This window comes from Anas platyrhynchos, chromosome 2 (assembly GCF_047663525.1).
Source record: "Anas platyrhynchos isolate ZD024472 breed Pekin duck chromosome 2, IASCAAS_PekinDuck_T2T, whole genome shotgun sequence".
In the NCBI taxonomy this organism is placed as follows: domain Eukaryota; kingdom Metazoa; phylum Chordata; class Aves; order Anseriformes; family Anatidae; genus Anas; species Anas platyrhynchos.
In genome coordinates, this window is record NC_092588.1 from 128,677,180 (window position 1) to 128,701,571 (window position 24,392).

The 24,392-nt window shown below is 36.9% G+C and overlaps 1 protein-coding gene across 3 annotated transcripts in view; it reads left to right on the forward strand.

Moving 5' to 3' along the window:
• Positions 1-16,142, forward strand: part of AGR3 (anterior gradient 3, protein disulphide isomerase family member) — a 42,349-nt gene extending 26,207 nt beyond the window's left edge. The window contains exons 2-10 of one of the 3 annotated variants that reach the window (XM_038175418.2): positions 3,739-3,825; positions 5,569-5,683; positions 7,686-7,821; positions 10,039-10,102; positions 11,598-11,650; positions 12,286-12,362; positions 12,625-12,688; positions 13,731-13,814; positions 14,669-16,142. In XM_038175418.2, coding sequence (XP_038031346.1) covers positions 7,716-7,821; positions 10,039-10,102; positions 11,598-11,650; positions 12,286-12,362; positions 12,625-12,688; positions 13,731-13,814; positions 14,669-14,718 — 498 coding nt within the window. In that variant the 5' untranslated portion in view covers positions 3,739-3,825; positions 5,569-5,683; positions 7,686-7,715 and the 3' untranslated portion in view covers positions 14,719-16,142. Of the gene's footprint in view, positions 1-3,738; positions 3,826-5,468; positions 5,684-7,685; positions 7,822-10,038; positions 10,103-11,597; positions 11,651-12,285; positions 12,363-12,624; positions 12,689-13,730; positions 13,815-14,668 lie in introns of those variants that run through there. The other 2 variants (XM_038175419.2, XM_021269281.4) reach the window with 2 other exon arrangements.
• The last annotated feature ends 8,250 nt before the right edge of the window (positions 16,143-24,392 follow it).

The window sequence follows — 24,392 nt, forward strand, 5'->3', positions numbered from 1 at the left end:
GTTCTCCTCGCTATACTTCTGTACCACTCTTCAGACAGGGAGACACCTGAACCTAAACAGATAGCTTTTCTTCTGGCAGAAGGATTGTCTGAAAACTGCACAGCTAGAAACACAGTGTCACAGAAAGGTCTGTTGGTGGAAGAGGAAGCTCTGCCTGTTGGAGCTGACATAGCAGTAAATAAACATCCCATAGAGAACATTTTGTACTTTTAGGCTGGAGGGTGGAGTCAGCAAGATCTAGTCCTGGTATCCCTCTTTTACCAAAATACATTTATTCTGCAAATCTCAGTGAAAAACATCAAAAATAATAGATTCCATTTTTCCCCTGACACCTATACAAGCCTTTCCTGGGGCTGTAACACAGGGCAGCTGAAGGACAGAGGAATCAGAGCATCCCAAAAGAGCAGAGGAGACACTGGGGGGGGCTGAAGGTGACAGTACTGGAATAAGATGAAGGCTTAGAAGTGAAAACATAGGCTTTGGCCTGGGAAGCTGAGAATACAGCTTGCAGCCAGTATAACCACTGTAAAATCTAATTCAATAAATCTTTTTTCCACTTAGATTATTATACTTATGTTCCATAACTATGTCTTTACAGGAATACAAAGCTAAAAAAGAACAGTGGTCCAGTGGAATCAAACCTCTGGGGCTCTGGCAAGACTGAAGCAGTTTATTCAGTTGACTGTTACCTAGAGCTCTACTTTCAACAGAGGAAAAAAAAAAATAACATCTGTTGTGAATCATCTTGTAATACCAGAAGTGACATTTCCACAATGGTGACTCTTCTGAAAGACACACACAGAAATAAAGCAGCATGTCATATCTAGATTTCTTTTAATGGCTTCATTGAAATGAACCAGAAATTTTCTAAAAATGATTTTTGGCTGTCAGTCAAAACCTAAGCCTAACAGACACTTGCAGGGTTTTTCCATTTATTCATGTTTCTGTTTGGCAGTGAAAGTTAATGTTCTGTACTCTGAGCCCGAAGCATAGTTTTCATCTCTGGTACTATTTGCTCTTTGATTGCACCCTGAGATCCAGACCTGTGTTAGTAGGAGCCAGATGTACCTCTCAACCACAAAAATATGTGCTCTCTGAAGCTTTCTCGTGCTGTTTTTTCTAAAATTTGCTTGGGCATTGTGTCTTTGTAATTTCCTAATTAATTTTTTTATTGATTTGCAAGGCACATTAGGCATGTGTAAAATTCTTTCATGGAGTTATAGATGGATGTTGCAGGAACCATGCTGAATTACAGCTGTCACAGGAGCTGTGCTCTCATCCCTATGTACGTATGAGCTAAAGCAGATTCAGACAGTGTAAGAACTTCATCAGCACCTTTCGTTTCTGTGGAAGCAGATCTGAATCAGCCTGTGATGATCAGTCTGACTGCTAGCGAGTGCTAGCTGGAGGTGAGGTACTTTAGGTAAGATAGACCCAAGGACTTCCCAGCTTCTTGCCATCAACATCTTTTAATCCTTACATAATTTTTCAAGGATTGTTATCATGAGGTTTGTATATCATTTGGAGGGATCAAGCAGGTTGAAAGGAAATATGCAGACACAAAATATTATACTGTCACATCCTAGAAAGGCAGTACAATGATTAAGCAAGTGCTCCAGGATTCATACAGTCAGATGTGACACTGATATCTGCCACCTGTTATTTTTCCATGCTGAACTGAAAAAAATGTCTATATGCCTGAGAATTTATTTATGATTATATTGGCCAAAACAAAACAAAACAAAACAGCTTAATAAAAATAGTGTCAGTAACACGGGAATAAATACACAGAAGGAATTGGTATTAAAAGTTGTTTGCTCAAGGAAACCCATGTACACAGACAGAAAGAACATCCTCCAGTCATCCTGGCACATATGTACCTGGGGACCAGGCTGGTGGGGCACAAGGATTACAGGAGCCCAACAGCTGGATGAAGCCCCTTCGGAACTGGACACAGGCACATGTGCTATGGGGCCCTTGCTGAGTTCACCAGGAAATCAGCACAAAGCTGCTCAGCACTGCCAGGACCACTTCTGGGTGCAATGCCTTTGCCATTGTCAAAGCTAAGGCAATTAAATGCAGTGCCTACATCCTCTTGTGAATCTGAGTTTCTTGAATAATCTCTGGTTGTTACACAATGTGCTTGAATTATACTCATTCGCAAGATGGTTATATTCAGCAGGTTCAAAAACAAAGACAAAAAGATCTACTTACCATTGCACATTGATTAACATCCCAACTAATGCATCACAGCAGTTTTTATAAGCAGAACTAGGAATTCACTGTAATACTAACTTTCCTACGTAACTAAAGAAAAACTAAGAGACAAACATCACAGTGTGGTCCATCATCATTTAACTCGTTATAAGTCTTTCCACACAAATGCCTGTGTGATTAAAATTGTAAAGATAATGTAATGAGTGTATATTGCAAACTAATTTTCATGCCATGTTAGTTACTGATGGTAATACTGAGCAACAGTATTACCCTCTGCAAGTCTTTGCTCTGGTGTTATTTGCCTTGTTTTTGTAAAGGTATTTTATCTCTAGAATTCATCTTATCAGCTCAATATCTTATCTGATCTTGGCTGGTATCTTGCCTCTCCGTGGCATGAGATGTGTTCCCCACAACATAGCCAAGTACACTACTCCCCACAACATGGCTGAGAAGGGTGAATAACAAGGACAGCTTTTGTAATTGCTGCTTTCCTAAAGTGGATGTGCTCTGAAATGCAGGACCTCGGTGCAGCTCCACACAGCTAAGAGAGCTGCTGCCATAGGAATTCAAGCCACCACAGGGCTCAGTTTCTGCCTGCCAAAGGGTGAATACAAGAGGGTTTTTATGGCTTTCACAGGCACTGGCTAGCATGGTGCAATGTCTGCTCCACCATACTACCCCCTGGTACCAGAGAACCAAGGAGTGACTGGATGCACATATACACACATATGCTCAACACAGACTTCCACAGCTGTAAGTTAACCCTGCTAAGGTTATAGCTGAGTCACTCAGTTCACTAGCACTGGATGAGACACAGCAACCTTCCCAGGTTGCTCAAATGCCCCCTGAATGGCCATGCCTAGCACAAGCAGCAATCTTCAAAACTCTAGAGGAAAATTTTGTCACCATCCAAGGAAAAGCTGATTGACTTCCATGGGGCAAGGCACTTTGCTCCCAGTCTTCAGTATGACATGGTCCAACCAAAACAAGCAGCAGCATTATCAAAAATTCACAACCATCAAGTGTGGGAATTGGAGGAACAACTCACAAGGAGAATGAGTGAAATCTTTTATATAGGTGTAACTTGTCACTGAAACCTGAATCCTTTATTATCTTTCCTCTCTTCCATCAATGACGCTGAAGCACTTTTGCTTCTCTTTTTAAACCCAGAGTCTTTTGTCTTACTGTCATAAAGAAGGAAGCTGACACTGTCTGGTTTACAAAACAAAGGGTCAAACCATTTGTTTTCATTTGCTGAAGAAACGTGGTCAGGGTTCAATGTGACTGAGCTGCAAGCCCCCCCTCAGCTTCCCGCAGTGAGACCAGCTCACCTGTTGCAGCAGACAGCAGCCCCAGCAGGCTCCTTCCAGAACAGGCAATCAGACCTGTTCTGCCCTTTTTTAAAGCTATGCTTTCAATATTAGGATATATTATTATATCCTAACAAAACATCTAAATTATAGATGCTAATACAGAAAAGAGCTTTTTAAAGGTTCTTAATAATGCCCTTTGTTACTGCAGCGGTGCTGTGCTTCACCCTGTCCGTACCTTCCCTGGAGCACGGGAGGAGCACATGGGACCCAAAGGGATGGCAGCAGCAGACAGGAGGTACCTGACAGGGGTGTTTCAGTTCTGCAAGTGCTGAAGGAGGATGTTTTAAACAGTCAAAAACAAAAGTGAAAATTTTCTTTCTATTTTGAACTAAATATGCTTTCTCTACATATATTAAGGGTTTCTTCTACTGAGCTGTAATTCTAGGGATTCTATACCTACCATTACGAGGGGAAGCCATAACCTGTGACAAAGAAGAAAGAATGAAGAGGTGTCACAGGGGCATCTCTTTTTCCTAGAAATTCTCTCAGATGTTTAATTTCTTTTTTTATTCTTATACTATGAATTCTCATATTATGCACTCAAAAAATTCATATTTGTATTCTGCTTAAAGGCTCAAACAAATTTGCAAAGGTTAAACAATCTGATATGATTATCATATTAACTGAGCCCGGCAGTGTCTACACTCATGTCCACAAAGCAGAATTCTTGCAGCTCAACCAGCTTCCAGCTAGCTGGAAGTGCAAGTTTGAAGTCTCCATTAAAAATGGTAAAGATAATTTACCACCAAAAATACAGAAGGTCGTATTTTGAATTTTTTATTACAAAAGCAGTGGATTTTTTATTTTTATTTTATTTTTTTGTAGCAGCAAATATTTAGGAGGAAAAAAAGGAGAGAATCAGAGATACCACCTGAAAAGGTAATATTTTATGCACAAATATTAGAAATCATACTGAGAAGGCTTGTTGAATAGATATGAAAAACACGAGAATTATCTTATTAATCACATACATATTTCAGTGGCAACAGAAATCAAAATATCAAAGCATCCAAGTTAAACAAGCTTCACATGAAAAGGAGAAGGAAAAACTAACAATACAGTCTATATAAACAAGCACACGTGAGAGGAAGAACCAAAAGGGATTGCTCCTGATTCCCATGCAAAGGTTATCCAAGGAAGAGGGAAAACATGATCCAGCTAACTCCTTGTTTGTGCAAAGGGAATAAATAAAGGGCTGGGGGATTGGACTAGATGATTTTTCAAGGTCCCTTCCAATCCCTAATATTCTGTGATTCTGTGCTTTTCCCATCTTAGTCAAGATAGATAAAAATTGTATAAAGCAATATGTCCCAAGAATTAGACCATGTTTAAACTACAACTCAGAGAAGCAATAATCATAGAATCATAGAATGGCTCAGGTTGGGAGGGACCTTAAACTTCATTTAACTCTAACCCCCCTTCCATAGGGATGCCACCCACTAGTTCAGGTTGGCCAAGGCCCCATCCAGCCTGGTCTTGAACACCACCAGGGATGGGGCAACACCTCCAGGAATGGACCAATAATGAGATACTTTATACCATATTTTAAATAAAGAATTTTATTTAAAAAAAAAAAAAAAAAAACACCTTTATTTGTTAATTACATTCCTCTACACAAAGTAACCCTTGTTACTATTAGCTTCATACCTGTCTTCAGGCACCAGTGAGCACAGCCATTCACTGGGAACAAAAGCCCCTACAGTTCCAGCTTTCATTGGTGGTTTCTTTTTTCACTGGGCATAAGCCAGACTCAAACTGTTTGAGGGGGGAAGTAACAGGCACACATAAGCCACTATTTATTTTTGATCCTCATACAAGACACCTGATACAAGCCAAGATGAAGAGAAATCCAAAGATTCAGAGTACAAGCATGGGAACTCACAAGAGTGCCATTTGGAGGGATGGCAAAAAAGGAAGGGGGAGGGTGGAAATGCATGAATTTGGTTTCTAGCTAAAAGGTCTCTCTCTTTTTCCTCAGATGAGCGTGCCATTGTTGCTACACAGAGATACGGAGAGCTGAGGCGTTCTGTGCTTAAATCACTGTTTTTAATTTCAGAAAAAGGACTTTCCAACAAGAGAACTGATTGCTGCTGGTGAGAAAACATTTCTTATTCCTAACTTTCCTTTAATACAGAAATGAGTTTTGGCTGACAAATGCATTACAAGTCTAGTTATAAAAAAAAAAAAAAAAAAAAAAAAGATAGATGCTTAGAGATTAGTTAGCAAAATGTATGTTCTGATAGAAAAATGAAGGCAATTTTTATGGTTTTTGGGCTGTCTTTTTTTTTTTCTTTACTCAGTTTAACTAACATTGGATCATGTAGCATCAAAATTTCAGAATATTGAATTAAATTGCCTCCAGCTAAAACTCCATAAATTATCCTTCCAAAACCGTGTGGATTTTCAATAGGGTGGTAATCAATTATTTAAGCTTGAGATAAATAATCATGTGACTTGGAGAGATTTACGCTTTGATTGTTTGTGAATACTTTATGAAAGACAGTGTTTCACACATTTCATACCTGATTTATAGTGACATATCAGGTGCAATTTCAAAGCCATAACTATTTATGTTTACATAGAGTTTTAACAGGTTAATGTAAATGCTATATTTTATCATTAACATTTGACAGATAAACTAACGTTACAGTTGTTAGCTTTCTGTGAAAGAGTTGCTTTAAAAACCGAGTTGTCAAGAGTAGCAGTACACACCATAGAAGGGTATACATATATATCAGTATAATGATCTGCTTTTGCTAACTCAAATTAGTGGTCTGCACCAACACAGTGAAAATTTGAATGGAGTTTCTATTCCCAAAAATTTCTCAGCCTGCAAGCTTAGCTAAAAGTTATAGTCTTTCCTTATGAAACACTGGAAAACTTTATGTTTTCTTATTAAAATTCTATAATGTCCAATCATTAAATTAATATGCAGAATTAATAAGCTCCAGAGGATATGTCTTTCTAAAACTCACTCTATAATAGAAAAGATGAACAAACTTAAGATGGAAGGTATGTGAAAGAAAGAACAATTCTGATGCCATGTTGGGGGTGAAAGGGAACTGTGATGGACAAGTCTGAGAAGAATAAATATTATGAGTGTATTAATTATTTTAGCATTTGGGGAAAATTTCTTCAGAAACACAGAATTGCAACAATAAAATGATACTTTTTTTTTTTTTCTGTTTCTTAATATGCTTTTTTTTTTTTTCCAGTCACTTAGACAGAATACTTTTTTTGAGGTTGCCAGTTTTTGGAAGCAGTATTTGAATTTGTTCACCAGAAATTGAACCATTAACAGCCATGTTAGTGGTGTTGGAGGATTCATTAAAGAAAGGATAAAACCTGCTGTTCTTTCTATGCCTACATGTCCTGAGAAGTGCAAAGCATTTTGTTTTGCCAGTGCTCAGGTCTGTAATTCCACGTAGATGACACTACTAAATTCAAGTTTGAAATTTTCTTTATAAATGCAGGCAAAAGTGCTTTGGGGGATTCTTTTATTTTTTTCTTTTATTTTATTTTTATTTTATTTTATTGTCTGTTTAAGTCAAAGCACTTTATCAGCAGATCCTTTATCCTAAAACCCAACCTTTGAAAAATGAATCTCCGGTGAGGATCAGCAAGCTGACTGGGTGATATTCTGGGCTACACAGATTACATCTTCTAAACTAGTACAAATCATTGGGTATTGTCCCAAACATCAGAGTTTTAGTGTCTAAAGACAGCTGTACAGGGCAGAAAAAAGAGTTATTTATTCAAAATATTTGGCTTTGTTTTGCCTCTCCTCAACTATCACTTTTGTTTTCTGACTGTTATCAAAACCAGAATTACTGAAGTTCTTATAGTGATCTTTGTCAGGAAGAGAAGCAATAACCTTCAGAATATGGAAGCAGACAGGAACACTGGTAGATAGTTTTATTTGAGATGGAAATTGCTTTTTAAATCACTTTTTAAATGTCATGAAGAATAGGGGAAATATTTGAGTTCTTGTTGTGAGAAATAGTTGAAAATCAGAATATTTGTTTGAAAATTATCTCACAAGATAGTGGCTTCCTGATAATGCCCTGGTTCACAAAGTTAGGCTTTGTTTTCCAGTTTCCTTGCTGCACTGAAAAGGATCAAATAATGTTCCATTCAACATTGGCCTTGCCCCTTCTGCTAATTGCGGTCTCATCAAACCTTGCAATGGCAATCAAAAAGGAAAAAAGAGCACCTCAGACACTATCAAGAGGTAACGTATATTTCATTTTATGTAGTTATCGCCTCATCTTACCATGTAGGTCTGGAAATTTTTTTATTTAGAATATACCTGAAAGCATATATATACTTCCTTAGGTTTACTTATCTCTAAGGATAAGTGAAACACTAAGTAGTGTATCTTTTTCCTCCATGTCATTTCACTCCATCAGTTTGTTCTTAAGAATATGTCTGAGGGCCTCATATAGCCTCTGTAATTTATGTCATTCACAGTGACCTAGTAGAAGCAAATAAACTAAATTAAGTCTCTGAAACCCAGCTGCACTTGAAGAACTGTCAGTGAAAAAATAGTTTTTCAGATGCCTGTTAAAAGATAATTTGATATGGTAACTTATAGCTCCTGAAATACAATTTCATAACTTAGTTTCTGTGCATTTTTTTTTTCTACAGACCCATTTGTATACACAGAACAACAGGTTGAGCCATTTGTGGGGTTGGAGGATGATCTTTCCTTTTCATTTTCATTTCCTTATTAGCAGATAGTCACACTTAAAAGATTCTCTTGTGGTTCATAATTTTCAACCTGGATGTTAAATGAAGATGCTATTTTAAGTTCCTTATGTCTAATCAAGAAAAAATGACTGGAGAAATATCTTACTGAGGTCTTTTCCTCTTCTCAGTCTTCCCTCTCCTTTCAGGCCCATTCACCCTCCAAGATTTCCTGAGCTGCTCTGCAAACTGTGCAAAGCATGCAGACCCCATGGCTCACCTTTGAGTTCTTCCCATACAAAGCCTTGGCAGAGCCCTGCATTCATGCAGGTGCCATCAGAAGCCAGTTGCTTGGGAGGCATCTGGGCAGCAAAAGGAAGTATAGGAACAGATCAACTGTAGGAACTGTACTGATGCTTTAAGTTATTCCATATGACCAAAAATAACTAAATAAATAAATACAGGGCAGTCAAAAGGCTTCATAAAATACCAGGAACAAGGATAAATGCTTTTCCATATGAAACACTTCATATATACAGGACAGCATTTTCTAACCCCTGGACTAACCAAAGAGAAATGGCAAATCACTTTTCATAAGTAGTATCCGCGGAGAATGGTTACACCCAATCTGGTATCTATTGCCTATCTTGCCTAGATCAGAATTTATTTTTCCCACTCAGCCTAAATTAAAAATAAATAAATAAATAAATAAATAAATAAAAGAAAAAAATATTAATAAAAAAAAAAAAAGCAAGACGTCAATTTTATTGTGTCAGTTTTGAAACAAATTATCACAGAAAGCAAGTGTCAGTTTTCTAATTGTGATTTATGGGATTTTGGGATACTGCAGAGCCTTGAGCACATTACATGTAATTTTCACAGATCAAAAGGGAATACTTAAGCATGCTGTAAAATGACCCCAGCTGACTTCTCTGTGTGACTACTTATGTCAGCAGTTGATTTCAGCCAGGGCTGGGAACACACTGGTCAAGAAGCCAGAACCCCACCATCAACCAGACAGATCTGAAATCAAAATCACTCTCCTGAAAGAAGAGATGGCCTAGTAGACTCACAAGCAATTGTCCCATGAGAAAGCTAACAGCAAATCTCTGCGCAACCAAGGCTGGACCAAGCACTGCCCAGACAGTGCAAAAGAACGGGAGACTTAACATGGTCCAGACCCAGAAGCTATTCTGCCATGTGCAGATTTTTATTTAACAGACATTCTTTTATTAAATTATTTAATTAAATGAAGCACTTGCAACTCAATGGATCAAAATTTGTGACTCAGGAGTTATGTTTAAAACTATGTATTCTTCAAAAACTATTCACATTAAAGTTAATATTATTTGACTTTTCATATTTTATTTTTCTTTCTCATTTTTATAAGCCAACTTTCTTTTTAAACACATCTACAGCGTCTACATTAAATACAGAACAGACAATATGAAGAAGAAATATGAAGATATAAAGAATTTTGTCACTGATTTAGGGACCTCTAAGTATTCAGGAAGAGATCTAATGAGTTTGTCATAGGACCTGAACTGGGTACAAATCCTCAGCCAGCTGAGGTCTGTTTTTTAAATATCCCAGTGCACCTATCAGCAGATTCAGAATTTGCATATCCACAGTGTTTGGGAATATTTGACTGGAAAAAAAAAAAAAAATCCTATTTATTTACAACTACCAATAAATGTAAAAAATGTAATTTCTTATGAGTTACTTGCATGGCCACCAGTTTACCATTTTCTTATATTTCTAGGGTGGGGAGATGAAATAACCTGGGTACAAACTTATGAAGAAGGGCTTTATCAAGCAAAGAAAAGGTAAGAGATTACAAAATAGTTTTGAGAGACAAAGCTGTTAATCAGACAGTCATGCTTGAATACACTGTAATGAAACAGAACAAAGAAGCACTGTCATGGTTGATTTGCAGACCACTCACTCAAATAAAACAGATTTTCTGCATATAAATAAAAGCACTTGTAGAGATCTTATGACTCTGAAGCAATAATAGACCATTAGGCAAGTCTGCTTTGAACACTGTGTTTTCTTTGTGGAAAGATGACACTGCTGTTCAGCAACAGCAGTGTTGTCATTTGAATAGGCAATGATAAATAGACAATAATAATACAGTTTTTGTTTGTTTGCTTGTTTTTTAATGTATCATGGATCTCTGATTTCCTCCTCAGTCAACAGCTAGAAATCAATTATATTAGTTCTTGTATGGTAACTTACCACAATTTCTCACTATCCTGGTAGGACCAAGTGAGTTATTCTCTGGGTTTCAGCTGAAAATATATTTGAAGATACATAACAATACTTATTTAAATCACTATTCCCATTAATTTTAGACTATAATAGTGTAGCACAAGATATTGCTAAATTGAAATTTAGCAAATTGAAATTTCAATTTAACAATATCTTGTGCTACAATATTATAGTCTAAAATCATATTTATATTATAGGAATCCTGTCTGGACGCTTACCTGGGCAACCTGCTCTAGGGAACTTGCTTTGGCACGGGGATTGGACCCGATGATCTCTTGAGGTCCCTTCCAACCCCTACAATTATATGATTCTATGAAAGCAAATTGTTTTTAAAGTAAATGACAATCAATTTCTTGTACCCTGTGAAAATGTCTAGGAACCAAACAATTCTTGACAGTGACTGTAAATCAAGCATTAATAACTCATTGGCTGAACAGCAACACAAGTTGAAAAAATATAGGAGAAAATGCATAGAATTGTTTTATATTTTGACATGCAAAAAAAATATAAAACTTTGATAATCTATAAAAACATTTACCAAAATAAATAAATAAATGAAAATAAATTAGATTATATCTGTTCAAGAAAGCTTAAAAGAAAAAAATCTTTTCATAGGGAGCATTTGATGAGAAACCTAATTTTATAAAAATTATTTCATTCCAGTTTGCAGATTATTTTTATTTTATTAATCATGGAGAACTACACACCTAGGCAATATTAAATATCTCTTCAGTACTCATAGTTCAATTGTATATTAACTGGGAATGAAATGATTCTGACTCTTGTCACAGAATGCTGTGGTATCTCTCTTGTAGAATCTTCTACTTTAGAAAAACTATATAGACAAGGAAACTCTGTTCCTCTACTTTCTTATATTTCCTTTGTCTCTTTTACAAAAATGCCTGTCATTCCTCACAGAATGCCTATATGGTTTTCCTGTGAGTTAACATAAGATGAAATGTAATTTGCCTTTTCCAGTTTGCTAGTAAAATTATCTATTTATGTACTTGTCAAATTATCTAACAGCATGTTTTATTATTGTTAATAAAGTAACAAGCCACTGATGGTCATTCACCATTTGGAAGACTGCCAATACTGCCAAGGTAATTTTGATTTTTTTTGAGTGTTAAATTTTTGTAAACATATTTATAAGAAACTACAAATATCTATATATTTACCTTGTACTTACAAAAACTTATTTAAAGAAATAGGTATATGAAATTGTAGTTGAAAAGCTATGAATTTATTACTATTTTTTTTACGAAAAGTACACTATGAACCTACTAAAAAAAAGAACATAAAATATTCAATGCTGCTGTCCGTCTATCCCTGATGCAGCAACTGTCAGTTTAAATTAAGAGTAACATATTTGTTACTGACTCATTGAACAGATTTAATATTGTTTGGCCCTCCTGAACGGGTAACTGGAGAAGCAGACAAGACTGATGAAATTGATCTAACAAGAATTTTCTGAGAATAATGTACTTTTGTCAAGGCGAGACATGGTATCTGTTGAAACTACAGGCTTCATAAATAACAGAAGAGAGCTTCCATTTTCATAGCTGGGAGGTTGCACAGACAAGGGTCAAAAAAATAAAGGCTGTGACACAGCCCTGAGGTGTCTCCTCAGGAATGTGAATTGCCAGTGACAGGAACAATGTGGCCAGTCTCCAGTACCCAAACACAGAAGGAAAAGCAGTGTTTGAGATGGACTTCAGAATGCTCATGTCTTTTCTAGCACTGAAGAAAGCTTTTGCTGAAAATGAAGAGGTACAAGAAATGGCCCAAAATAACTTCATTATGCTGAATCTCATGGTATGAAAGGTTTGGGGAGATTTGACAGGTATCACTATTTGGCTTGTTTTTTCTCTTTCTAAGTCTTGAATTTTTCATGCCATCTAATTACCCCTGGCATTTCAGTTACATGCATATATATGCATTTGTGTGTGGATATACACATACAAGTAGTACCTTTGGTGTTTCTGTCCTCTGGTATGAGATTGTTCACAAGGGGTCCTACTCCAGGAATATATATTTACAGGAATATTTTAATAACTAACTTTAATTTCTCCTACAGCATGAAACTACAGATAAAAACCTGTCACCTGATGGACAATATGTGCCTCGAATCATGTTCATAGGTAGGTACAATATTTATGCATCTTTTCAATATATGATTTCTGAATCTATGCAAGTGTCCTCTTATGGGGACATCAAAACAAATAATTTTGTAAAAAGAAAATAGCTCAGAACTTGTCATTACCATTAATCTGGAATTTGGCAGACCTGAATTCTGTTCTCCCTCTATCGGAGGCTTCAGCCCTTGTGAACTTCTCAAGTTACAGTTATGTTCTGGGGGATATGTTGTGTATGGGAGCAAGGTGCCTAAATATCTATTAGCATCTGGGCCTCTGCTAACCCCTGTTAGCTCTTTGTCTTTCTTGCTAGCACTGTTAAGAGATAAAGTTTGCTGAAAGTAAATATCTAACAATGTAGATGTCCATAGTGCAGACATTACCAAAAAAAGTCAATGGCCAGTGGAGTCTAAGAAATGATTTCTTGCATTGTAAAGTTGACTTTTAAAATAAACCAAATGAATTGTGCCCCACTGTACACATTCCTTTTCGCTGACTGCGCAGGGAACCTAAGGCAGCCAGCTCTGGCATGGCATCCAAAGTTAGGTGGGATGAAGCCCACAGTCAAACAGAGCAAGGTAGCAACAGGAGTTTGATGATTAACTAACAAAAAACTTGTAAAAGGAACCTGGTGAGTAATGTTCACAACTTGCTTTCACAATAGAAACATTAAGATCCACAAGATCTTAGCTCTGAAGGCTCTCGGTAGGTCATGCTAATATTGCATTGTCTGCATCACCTTCACTATCTGTCCAGTCAAACTGAGGTAAACCTGGAACTTGTTATACAAGATATTTTTCTTTAAATATGGATGAAATGCATGCGTAATCAATCCTTTAAAAATAGCTGAATAATATAAAACTGAGCTCTAGCTTTTGTTCAGGATTTCTCCACATAAAGAGCAGTTGGTTGGAACAGAGCGTAACGGCCTCGTAATTGCATGGCTGATGAAATCAGGACTTCTCAGGAACAGGGCTGTCAGTGCTGCACCATGGGCATCGCCTTCAGCTGTTGTGGAAAGCAGTGATTAATATGGTTACTTTTTCAGATCCATCTCTCACAGTAAGAGCTGATATCACAGGAAGATACTCTAATCGGCTATACGCTTATGAGCCACAAGACATGCCATTCTGTAAGTGCCCGCTTCATGGTGTTACTTTGCATTTCACACTGTAAGCAGCCAGACACACACTAATCCCAATCATCTGTGCTTGAGAATCAGTTAAGATCTCAAAGTAATGAATAAGGAATGTGTGTGAGCATTTACAATCATTTATAATCATCTAACCTGTTCTAGCAAGACACGGTAGCCCATTAGTAGTAGTCCTACTGAATTTACTGGGACTACTCAGGTAAGACAAGTTGAAAGAGAGTTGTGTGAGAGCATCAGGACCAAGATCTGAGCAGTTTGCTGGAGAGTGGTGAAAGTCCCTATGGCTCAACTACAATATAATATCCAACTGCAATATGTAAACAGCTGGTGGTGGGAGGAAAACAGGAAAAAAAAAATGCTGATGGTTACCTGAGTACCATCTATGACCCATATTTTGAAAAGGAATGTGATTTTTCAAGTTGAGCTAGTCCTTACACTATACCATCTACCTGACACCAGTGCAGTATCTCACTGCAAAAATGCATGTCACATCTGATTACCAGGTTTGCTGTTGAGAAGTAAAGAAGTTGAAAGGGATCTTGTCAAATCCCTTTAATTTAAACATTTTGATTCATGAAAGTTTTTGCCTTCAGCTTTAGCATTCTTATGCAAGAATTTTTACTATATACTTTTACTATATGCAAGAATTTTTACTATATACTATACAAATCTCTAAAATATGTTTTAATGAATTTATTTTATAGTGAATAACATAGTGAACAATTTTATAGTGAATAATTTTATAGTGAATCATTTACTAATCAAATTAGATTTTCTTAATCATACAATGCATTTTAAGTACATTTTACTGTTCTTATTTATTTTTCTTTCAGTAATAGAGAACATGAAGAAAGCATTACGTCTCATTCAGACAGAACTGTAAAAAACAGTGAAATGATCATAGCCTCTACAGGGTGAAGCTACACCAGGATATCCAATATTTTAAAACATTTTAGTTAACCCTTCTGTCTCTACTAGCATTTTGAACTCTAACCAAACAACTTTAATATACCAGATTTTGTAAGAAATATGATTTGGAGATTTGGAGAACAAACATAAAAAGACTATCATGCCCACTTGGGAAACAGAGAAGAAATCTATCAAACACTTGAAGTTAGTTTTCTGAATAACTGAAAGTGATGGTTTAATGTGCAGCAACTTTGAGTTGCATTTTATTAATTCAGCTATAGCTTCATTGTCAGCTACAGCTTCTGATCAAGAGCTATAGACAATCTTTTTTTATGTCAATTTACAATTTATTATGTAAGGTAATATCTACATCTCAGCTCCTAATTTTTATTTTTATTTCATGTACCTTTAGTGTAGCTCAGATTTACATGCTTATTTCTCATTTGTTGGCAAATCAGACAGGAAGGTTCTTGCTATAGACTTTAGAATAGCTAATATAGAAAAAAAAATCTGAGATCCAGGCTTAGCTTTATTCTGTGTCTTTAACTATTATTCTGATAACTTAAAACAGAACATATTTATTATTCTGAGCACATGGTCTCCATGAAGTGATGATAATCATCAAGCAAAAACTACAGGCTTTGCCATGATAAAAATACAGTGATGCAATAGAGATGGAAGGAGATAATCCCAGAACTCCACACCTGAGGCCAAGTCATGCTTCTAAAGTCTGATATAGAAAACAGGAGCAGGCTTTTCCTAGCTCTTTTAAATGTCACATAAAACATGTGAAGCTCATCACAGGCCACTCCTTCTTCTGCAGCATCCCAATTCAGACATCATGGTGGAAGCGTAGTGAAGGGATCTGTACATACAAACTCCTCTTCTTCACAAAACCACCATATGGAAGGGCAGGCACTTATTTTAAGTAAAAAGCTTAAGTCAGTTGAGATAGTTTGTTATCCCAACAATTTTCTTTTTCACTAGAGCAAGATGGTAAGTCATTAATCCTCAGGAAGAGCAAGTGTGTTATGTTCTGTGCAAGAAACCAATGTCACTTATCTGTGTAACCTGCCATTTCCTATGATGCTGCCTTAATGCACATATGAAAGATGTGTCTTTTTCAGGACATCTATGTCAATTTACAATAATGAGTAATATTTCATTATAAATTAGTTATATTGTGGCTATCTATGTCTTCATAGTTATGTAAAATTTGGATACAATAACATATTCCAACAGTGGTCATAAGTGCTTGGTAAAATCAGAGAAAATAATCTTGTATAAATCATTAATGGTATATTGTCTTCTTAATCTGTTAAATGTTTTGTTTCCTTTTATTATTTTTTTTTTAACCTGGGGGAAAATGCTAGAAACAAAATTAAACTGGTGATCTCATTCCTTTGAATTGTATTTATTTCTGATCATTTCTGTCCAAATCTACTTAAGATGCAGTAACGTTTCCCACACTGTAGCTACATCCTCTCCTGAGCATACCAGAGATGTTCAGGAGAAAGGGATGTGAGCTAACTGCCAGACATGACACAAGATAGATATGGCAGTACTTTCAAAGTAGGGTTGAGAGAACATTGGAGAGAAGCACAGCACAAAATAACTTTGGAAATGCTGGCATACAGTAGATTCAGAATATTACCAAAAAATTAGATGTAATGTGGTAGGTCTTTACTGTCATTTTGCAGAGGATTTCTTTTTTCCCTCCATATATTCATTTTCAAGGACATTGGCCAAGATCTCCCAACATGACAGAATGGCTCAGGTTAGAAAGGACCTTAAAGATCATCTAATTCCAAACCCATTGCCATAGGCAGGGATGCCTCCCTCTAGACCAGGTTGCTCAGGGCCTCATCCAACCTGGCCTTGAACACCTCCAGGGAAGGAGCATCCTTGCCCTTTCTGGGCAACCTGTTCTGGTGCCTCACCACCCTCTGAGTGAAGAATTTCCTCATAACCTCTAAAATAAATCTTCCCTCTTTTAGTTTAAATCCCCAGAAACCCCAAGTCCTTCTCAGATTATGGGAGACATTGGCTTGAAACAACTCCTGCTCTAACTTGAGTAGCAAAAAATATGTCAGACAGTTACACTATCAGCCAATGCCTGCATGATGTATTTATGCTTCAGAAGACAAAGGTTTCAGGCTCTTGGTGGATACTTAAGGCAAGGCTGTACTTTTGGAAGTGTCTGTATGCCTAAGCGTTCGTTCCAGTGTGAAAGAAAAACTTCCAGTTTGAAACCTAGAAAGCAGCTGCAAAACAAAACAGTTGGCATTTCTTCAACTCCAGTAGCTACATCTTTGTTCATGGTATTATTGCTTCCTTGCCTACTACTACCGTGCCACGAGATACAAAGATAACTGTGTCAGACATAAAAGGCTACCCTTGTGGACTACCCTATTCAATGCAGATACTACATCAGCCTTTCTCTATAGGAAGGGTATCCTCATACACACAAAAGCTGAAAAGCATAAATATGCTGAGGGATCCTTTGGGATTGTACAGTGGGTGAACATTTTAATTCCTCTCTCCTGTTAGATAAATAGACAACAGCACAAAACATACAAAACATACAGCCCAAACCCAGGGATGACAGCATTTTTGTGCTGATTGTTGCCACTGCTCACACCCATGTTACTATAACAGAGGGAAACCACAGACACAGCCTGGTGTCACAACACAGTAACTCAGAGGTTCAAATTTAGTGCAAATATATAGTTGAAATCATAACTACAATGCTTTTAGAGAATTCTTTATCAGATAAAAATGCAAGTTAGTTGATATAAAACAAGACTGGTTTGCTTAACTGAATGGAACATAATTGCAAAAACAACAGAATTCGCAGCAACAAGGTCTTACTTTTACAATTTACACAGTCAAGTTTATGGAGATGAAGGGTGGCCCTCACAGCTGGTGACTAGCTAATTTGCAGGAGATGTTCCTAGATACAAAGACACACTGAAGTCTCTCTGAGATAAATTTACCAAATTCAACCCACATCTCATATCTGTGGTTGTCTTCAGACAATTCACAGTTTTGAGAAATCCAGATGTGCAGCCTTGGCTCTGTTTTTTCTGGAGATAGCATATATTGGCTGTTCTTACTCAGTCAAAGTCATATTTATTCATTTTTCACTGCTGATAACAATTGCTAATAAAATACACACTTGAATATATTAACCTTGGCTGGCACAGGCTTAAATGAAAATGGATAGTATTGTCATGTTTCTCTCTTCATATCTGCGATGCAACAGGTAGTGTTTCAAGTCAGAAAACTAGCTAATCAAATCAAATACATCTTAGTCCCTATAAAAGCACCAAACTCCTGTATTTATGCTTCTTTTGCTTAGCTACAACCAGATGGGTGTCACCTTGCTTGATCTGAAAGTTGTATGCCAATTATTATTTTCTGCACGCCTATGGATTACATTTGGGTCACTTTTTTTGTAGATCAATTCAAAAGGTTTGTGGTTCAGGACTATAGTCCTGAATTCACCTTGGCTCAGTAATGCTAAACTCCATAGTCTCATCTCACTGCTGTAACAGAAAATAAATGGTAGAATTATCAATTATTGGCATTGTGGAAGAAACAATTAACACAAGTCCTGGACCCTACTGCCCTTTTCCTTATTATAAAGAACATATTTTAAACAATAAAAAACTCAGAACAATATACAGATCATTGAGTTTCATTCTAGGAAGAAAGTTGACCTGTGTATATACACTGCAATGCTTGTGATTTTGACATTTGAAGAAAATCAGGATTTCCAAAGGTCTTACAGATACAGACTACATCTGTAATGTAGAACAGTATTTTCCACTACAGAATTTTTTGACAGCTTTGATGCGCCATCCATCCAAGCAGACAGCAACCACTTCCCAGAAATGTTACAGGCGCAGGAATCCCTCTGTGTCAGATGAGATCTGCTACGCCAAGTGGCCAAATGGAATTCAGCCTTCCTCTTTCACTTCTCAAATCCCTATGGACATCAGGCTGAAATGTGTAACCTTGAGAAAATAGAACTAAATTTATCTGATTCTTAAAGATTCGGATGCAATCCTTTTGGTGGAGCTAGATATTCAGGTAAAGAACACCCTGAATGTTGCGCAATATTTTTTCTGTTCACAGTTTAGCTCAACATTCATCTGTAATTTTACAGCTGATACTATCTTTCTGCCCTCTCTTCCCTGGAGATTATCTGACCTGATGAAACAGAAATTCAGATCTGAGATTAAATTCTTATTGCTCAGGGACAAGACAACATTTCTGTAACCTGTGCAAGGAAAGACACAGCATGATTCTTTCCTCTTTTGTCTTTTTGAAATAAATGATTGCTGGCATGCCACAGTATTCACAATATTAATGGGCAGATCTTTATACATGCTGTTTACTTCCATTTCCTAAAATAGATTGGGAAACTGTTCCTTTTGTTGTTGTTGCTGTTTTTTGTTTGTTTGGTTTTTGTTTAACCAGAATTAAAGCAACCAGCTTTACTTGACCTCTGTTCAATTTAGAGCTAAAGAAGGAGAAAAAAAGACAGCAAATGTGAGTGTGAGAGCAGTAGCTATTTTAAACAGGATGAATTCAAGCATAATGTAAGGACCTATAGCTGAGAAAACCCATCTGGGTAGCTTATGCGCTTTATAGAATTCATAACCTTTATATTATACACATGGATGCTAATATTAACATGAGCGTAGTATCACCTATGGAAACAACTATTTCATGTAAAAGACTTCTCTGATTTCTGCCTTTGTTCTGACCACAACATATTCTGGAAAGCAAACTTTATTGCCACTTGCTCACATATCCATACCTATTTCACTGCCTGGACTTATCTGTTGTAATCAGACCAAGGGTAGTCAAACAAACGTGGACTTAACGTCAGTGAGGTGAGGCACAGGAATCTGTGAACCGACAGAACAGGATCCTCCCCTATGTATCCGTCTCAAAGCAGAAAGGCGTTGGCTTTTCTAGGCAGATGGCTGATGCATTGGTCTGCAGAGCTAAAACATTTCTCAGTGTGCAAATATTTGCGAGGAACCAGAACAAAAGAAAAGCCACCATAACTTTGTGTACCGTGGAGACAAGAGACTGTGGGACACCTCAGCACTTAAATGGCAAAAGTAACACTGTCTTGCAAAATAAGACTGGTATACTGTGGATTGGTTCATGTACTACACGTGTTCTAGCCAAAGGCTGACACAGAGAAATTTCCAAATGCTGAGGTGTCCTACACAGGACTGACCAAGTCATTGCTGTGTTTCCTTTTCTTTCTTCCTTTGTTCCAAAGGTTTGCACAGATCCTCAGAGTGTGTGAGATGGAAACGAAGTCCCCATGGCAATTAAAATGTCCATAAATGCCAATGAAAAGGGGAGGAATATTTATTCCTTCAACAGAAAATCTCCAGAATTAACAATTCAAATATTCATACATTTTCCTTGTTATTCAAGGTGCTCATGATATTCATCACTTACCATGTTGGGTTGCTACAGTGCACTATAAAGTAACTGACCATGTAGATCCATTTCAGCAAACATTTTTCTTTTAAAAGGTATCAGATTTTTGCTTAGAAACGTTTAGAATGACAGAAAACACACAGCAATATCCTTTATTTTTAATAAGAAAGAATCCAAATACAGTGGAGCCATCCTTCAGTTCACACCGACATATCAAGCACTGCATTTCCAAATTTCCTTATAATTCCAAATCCAGTTATTCTTAAGTAGATATTCATCAAGTCACCCTTTGCATATATGTGACCTGTATGAAAGAGAGAGAAGATGCTATATGTGACAGTTTTTCAAGGTTATAATGCTCTTGAGAAAAGTCTACCATTTTTTGGTGCTTGGATTTGGTTATGGCTTCAGAAAAAAGCCTAAAAATACTATTAAAAGATCTACCATGTCTTCTTTTTTCCATGTACTCTAAGGATCACTCAATTCAGCACACCCTGGCTGCCAGTCCCCAGTACATTGTTTGTAAAAGGCTGGCACACAGGAAACCATTCTGTTATTTAGTACTCAGACAGCTGGGGAGAACTGAGTTCATAGGTATATATACACTTCTGTCTTCACTGCTTATGTCCACACACAGGGAAGATGATAGTGACTGACTAGAAAAGAAGCTAAGTTAAGGTCTACTGTACAGGGTAGAAAAAAGGAGCCTTGATCTGACAAGATGTTTTTTTTATCTTTGTTGTTTCAAGACTAAAAGCAGGTAGGGCTGTGATTTTACACATTTCTTGAACATTTCTATCAGAGAACCATGAAACAAACTTGGAAAACAGTTCCACATACAATATACTTCACTGTTATCAAATATTTTCACATGTACATTCTCCCTTAGGCAAAATCTCACCCTAATAGAAAGAAATATTCCCTCATGTCCTAAGTGGCTTTAGTTCTCATTAATTTGTATATTCTTGGTCTTAATGAAAAAAAAAAGACAAAAATGCCAAAATCCTATAATGAACTTCCAACAGGCCTGAATGACTTCAAAGATTTAGTGCAGCTGTTACACTGAGCCTGGAAACTCAATCTTTTCTTCCTTGGAAGAATGTCCTTTCTTATTTACTAACCAAACAAATTAATCCATAGAAAACCACACTCTACTGAAAACACATTATGGGTTGTTCTGCTTTCTTCAACTAAAGATATGGGAGGTGGGACACTCCTTTAAAGAGAAATAAAGTTTTGGAGGGTTTTGTTTGTTTGTTTTTGTTGTGTGTGGGTGTGTGTGTGTATATATATAAGAGCCAATAAACAATTTTGTTAATGTCCAATAGAGATTTTTAAAATAATAAGTATTCTTTCATGAAATCATTCTAGAAGGCTAACATGCAAATGTGAGCCCATCTTAAGTGCTTATGTGGTGTCCACTACATTAACACCATCAGGTAGGACTACAAGTCTTCTTAGAGATACATGAAGGCTGTCTTTCCTGACCACGTGTTGACTATAGAGTAAGTTGAACTTGTACAGCCTCAAGTACAGTTATAGGGCATCGCTGGAGTACAAATGACCAGACAGCTTAGGCATGAGGCAATGCTGTTACCTTCAGACAGCTATGCTGCCTGAAGGTTGCCTATAATAAATGGGTAGTATCCAAGAGACTGATACATCTCTTGGTTATTTACCTTGAAAAGAGTCACAGGGTCTAAGGATGTTTAGTTATCTGTGTTTTTATATAGAAGTAACTAAAACATCAGCAGATTAAGATCACACAAAAAACATGTAGCAGGGCAAAGAAGTGGAGATGCATTTACCCAGCTTGTATGAATGGGAATAATAAATAAATAAATTAATTAATTAATTAATTAGCATAGCTTTTTTTCTGTCTGTGAAATGTGTTCTATTGGTCATTTGAATACTTGAAATGAAGGGAAAAAAGACACTGTGCTAATATAAATGAAAGAGAACATCCACAGTTTTATAACCAATACAGATGCCTTAAAGCATAAAGCCTTTCCTTCCTGCACTGAAATAAATTAAGGGATACGTGTCCTTCTGGTGGAGAAAGGATGACTCACCAAGAAAGCTAAAGAAAATTCTCCGTGTGCTATATAATTTCATGACATGCTCTGCTGAGCCATAAACTAACCCAGAGGCAACAATGTCATTGAGAAAGAGTAAATTCCAGAAATATTTGTGGTAAACAGATAATTCCACAGATTTAGCTAGAGGTCTTAAAGTAGCTACCATTTCTCCAGGTAAAGTTAAAATTAATTTAAAGAAAAAGCTGTTGTTCCAAGTCTAACAATACTAAGCATTGCCAATGCTAGTAAATACTTTGGCATTGCTTTGTCATATTTCAGTCATGTAGATTCAATATATTTGTGACTATATGATAATAAATTACAGAAATGTTCGAACTACGAAGTAACCACAGAGGAAAGTTGCCAAAAAGACTTCAGGCTGATAAGCTTATTTTGAAACAGCAAAGTTGAAAAACAAGTAAAACCTTCCATAAGAACAGTAATTTAAAGCAGTATAAATAAATAAATAAATATATACATATATATACATTATCTAAATGTATGCTTAAATTCTGAATGTTTTGGCAAATCTCAGTGATGGAACCTAGAATAAAAAGATATGCTTTTAAGGGTATTTCGTTTATAGAAATACAGATTGCTTTGCATGATGTTACAGGAGAAAAAAAAAAAAAGTATCATTGCTCGCTAAGACTGCTGCTAATGTTCTCAGCAGAAACTATTTAGACACCAAAAGCTTCCAACAATTAAATAGTACCCTTTGCCTCACCACAACAAAGTATTCTCTAATAAACTTGTAGTTTCTTTACAACATATTATCAAATAACACATTAGAGGTATTTGTATCCAAAATTAATTTGGAATACTAACACTAATTAATTAACCTATGTTCTTGTTGGATAAAGTGGGCAAGTGAGGGATCTGAAAACCAACAAAACAAGGAAGACGTGGGCCTATCCCAAGGGTATGCCTACAGCAAATGAGTGCTGACGAGGCACCATTATTGGATCTGGTCCTTGCGGTGGAATGCTTGAACCACCTTGGTATTTACTTGAGGGACAGCACAGCAGAGCACACGCAACCCAGGAGGCTTCTGCAGTGAGTTGAGGATAACTTCCTGACACAGATACTGCTGGACCTCATACTTAAAAAAAAGGATGAACCTGTCAGGAATGTGAATGTCATAGACTCAGTGACCTTAACATTGTGGAATTCAGGATCCTGAGAGATTGAAACAATGCAAAAAGATCACAACCCTGGCCTTCAGAGAAGAGATTTCAGTCTGCTCAGGGTTTGTCTGGAACAGTCCCATGGGACATGGTCCTGGAGAGAAAAGGGGTCCAAGAGGGCTGGTTGACTTTTAAGGATAACCTCATCCATGCCCAGAAACGTCAGCTGAAAGGCAGGAAGTCAAACAAAGACAGTAGAAGATGTGCATGGATGAACAGGAAGTTCCTGATGAAACTCAAACATAAAAAGGAAGCATAACAGAGGTCAAAGCAGAGACAGGAGACACTGGAGGTATACAGAGATGCTGTACTTTCATGCAGGATAGGAAAAAAAAAAAAAAAAAAAAACACAAAAAAACACCTCAAGCTGAATCTGGTAATGTATATGAAGGGCAACAACAAGGTGTACGGGGGTACCAACCACAAAACGAAGACTAGGAAAAATATGCTCCTCTTACTGAATGGGGCAGGATCCCTGATGACAGAGAACGTTGAAAAGACTAGGATAATCAGTGCCCTCTTCACCTTGGCTTTACTGGTTAGATTTGCTCTCAGAAATTCAGAGAACACGATGGGTTGTTCCAATGAGTGCTGAAGGCACTGGCTAATATAATCATGAGGCTACTCTTGATTAGCTGTGCAAGATCATGGCAACCAGGACTGGAAGACAGCAAATATCACTTCTGCCTTCAAGAAAGACAAGAAAAAGGATCCAAAGAACTTTGGGCCAGTAAAGACTTAGCTCAATCACAAGGAAAGTGATGGGATAAAAAATCCTGGAAAATACTTTGAAACATAAAAATCTAGAAGGTGATTTGCAGAAATCAGTATGAATTAAAAAGGGGAAAACATGTCTGACTAACTTGATAGCCCTGTATAAAAACACAGTCTCAGTGTATGAAGGGAGAACA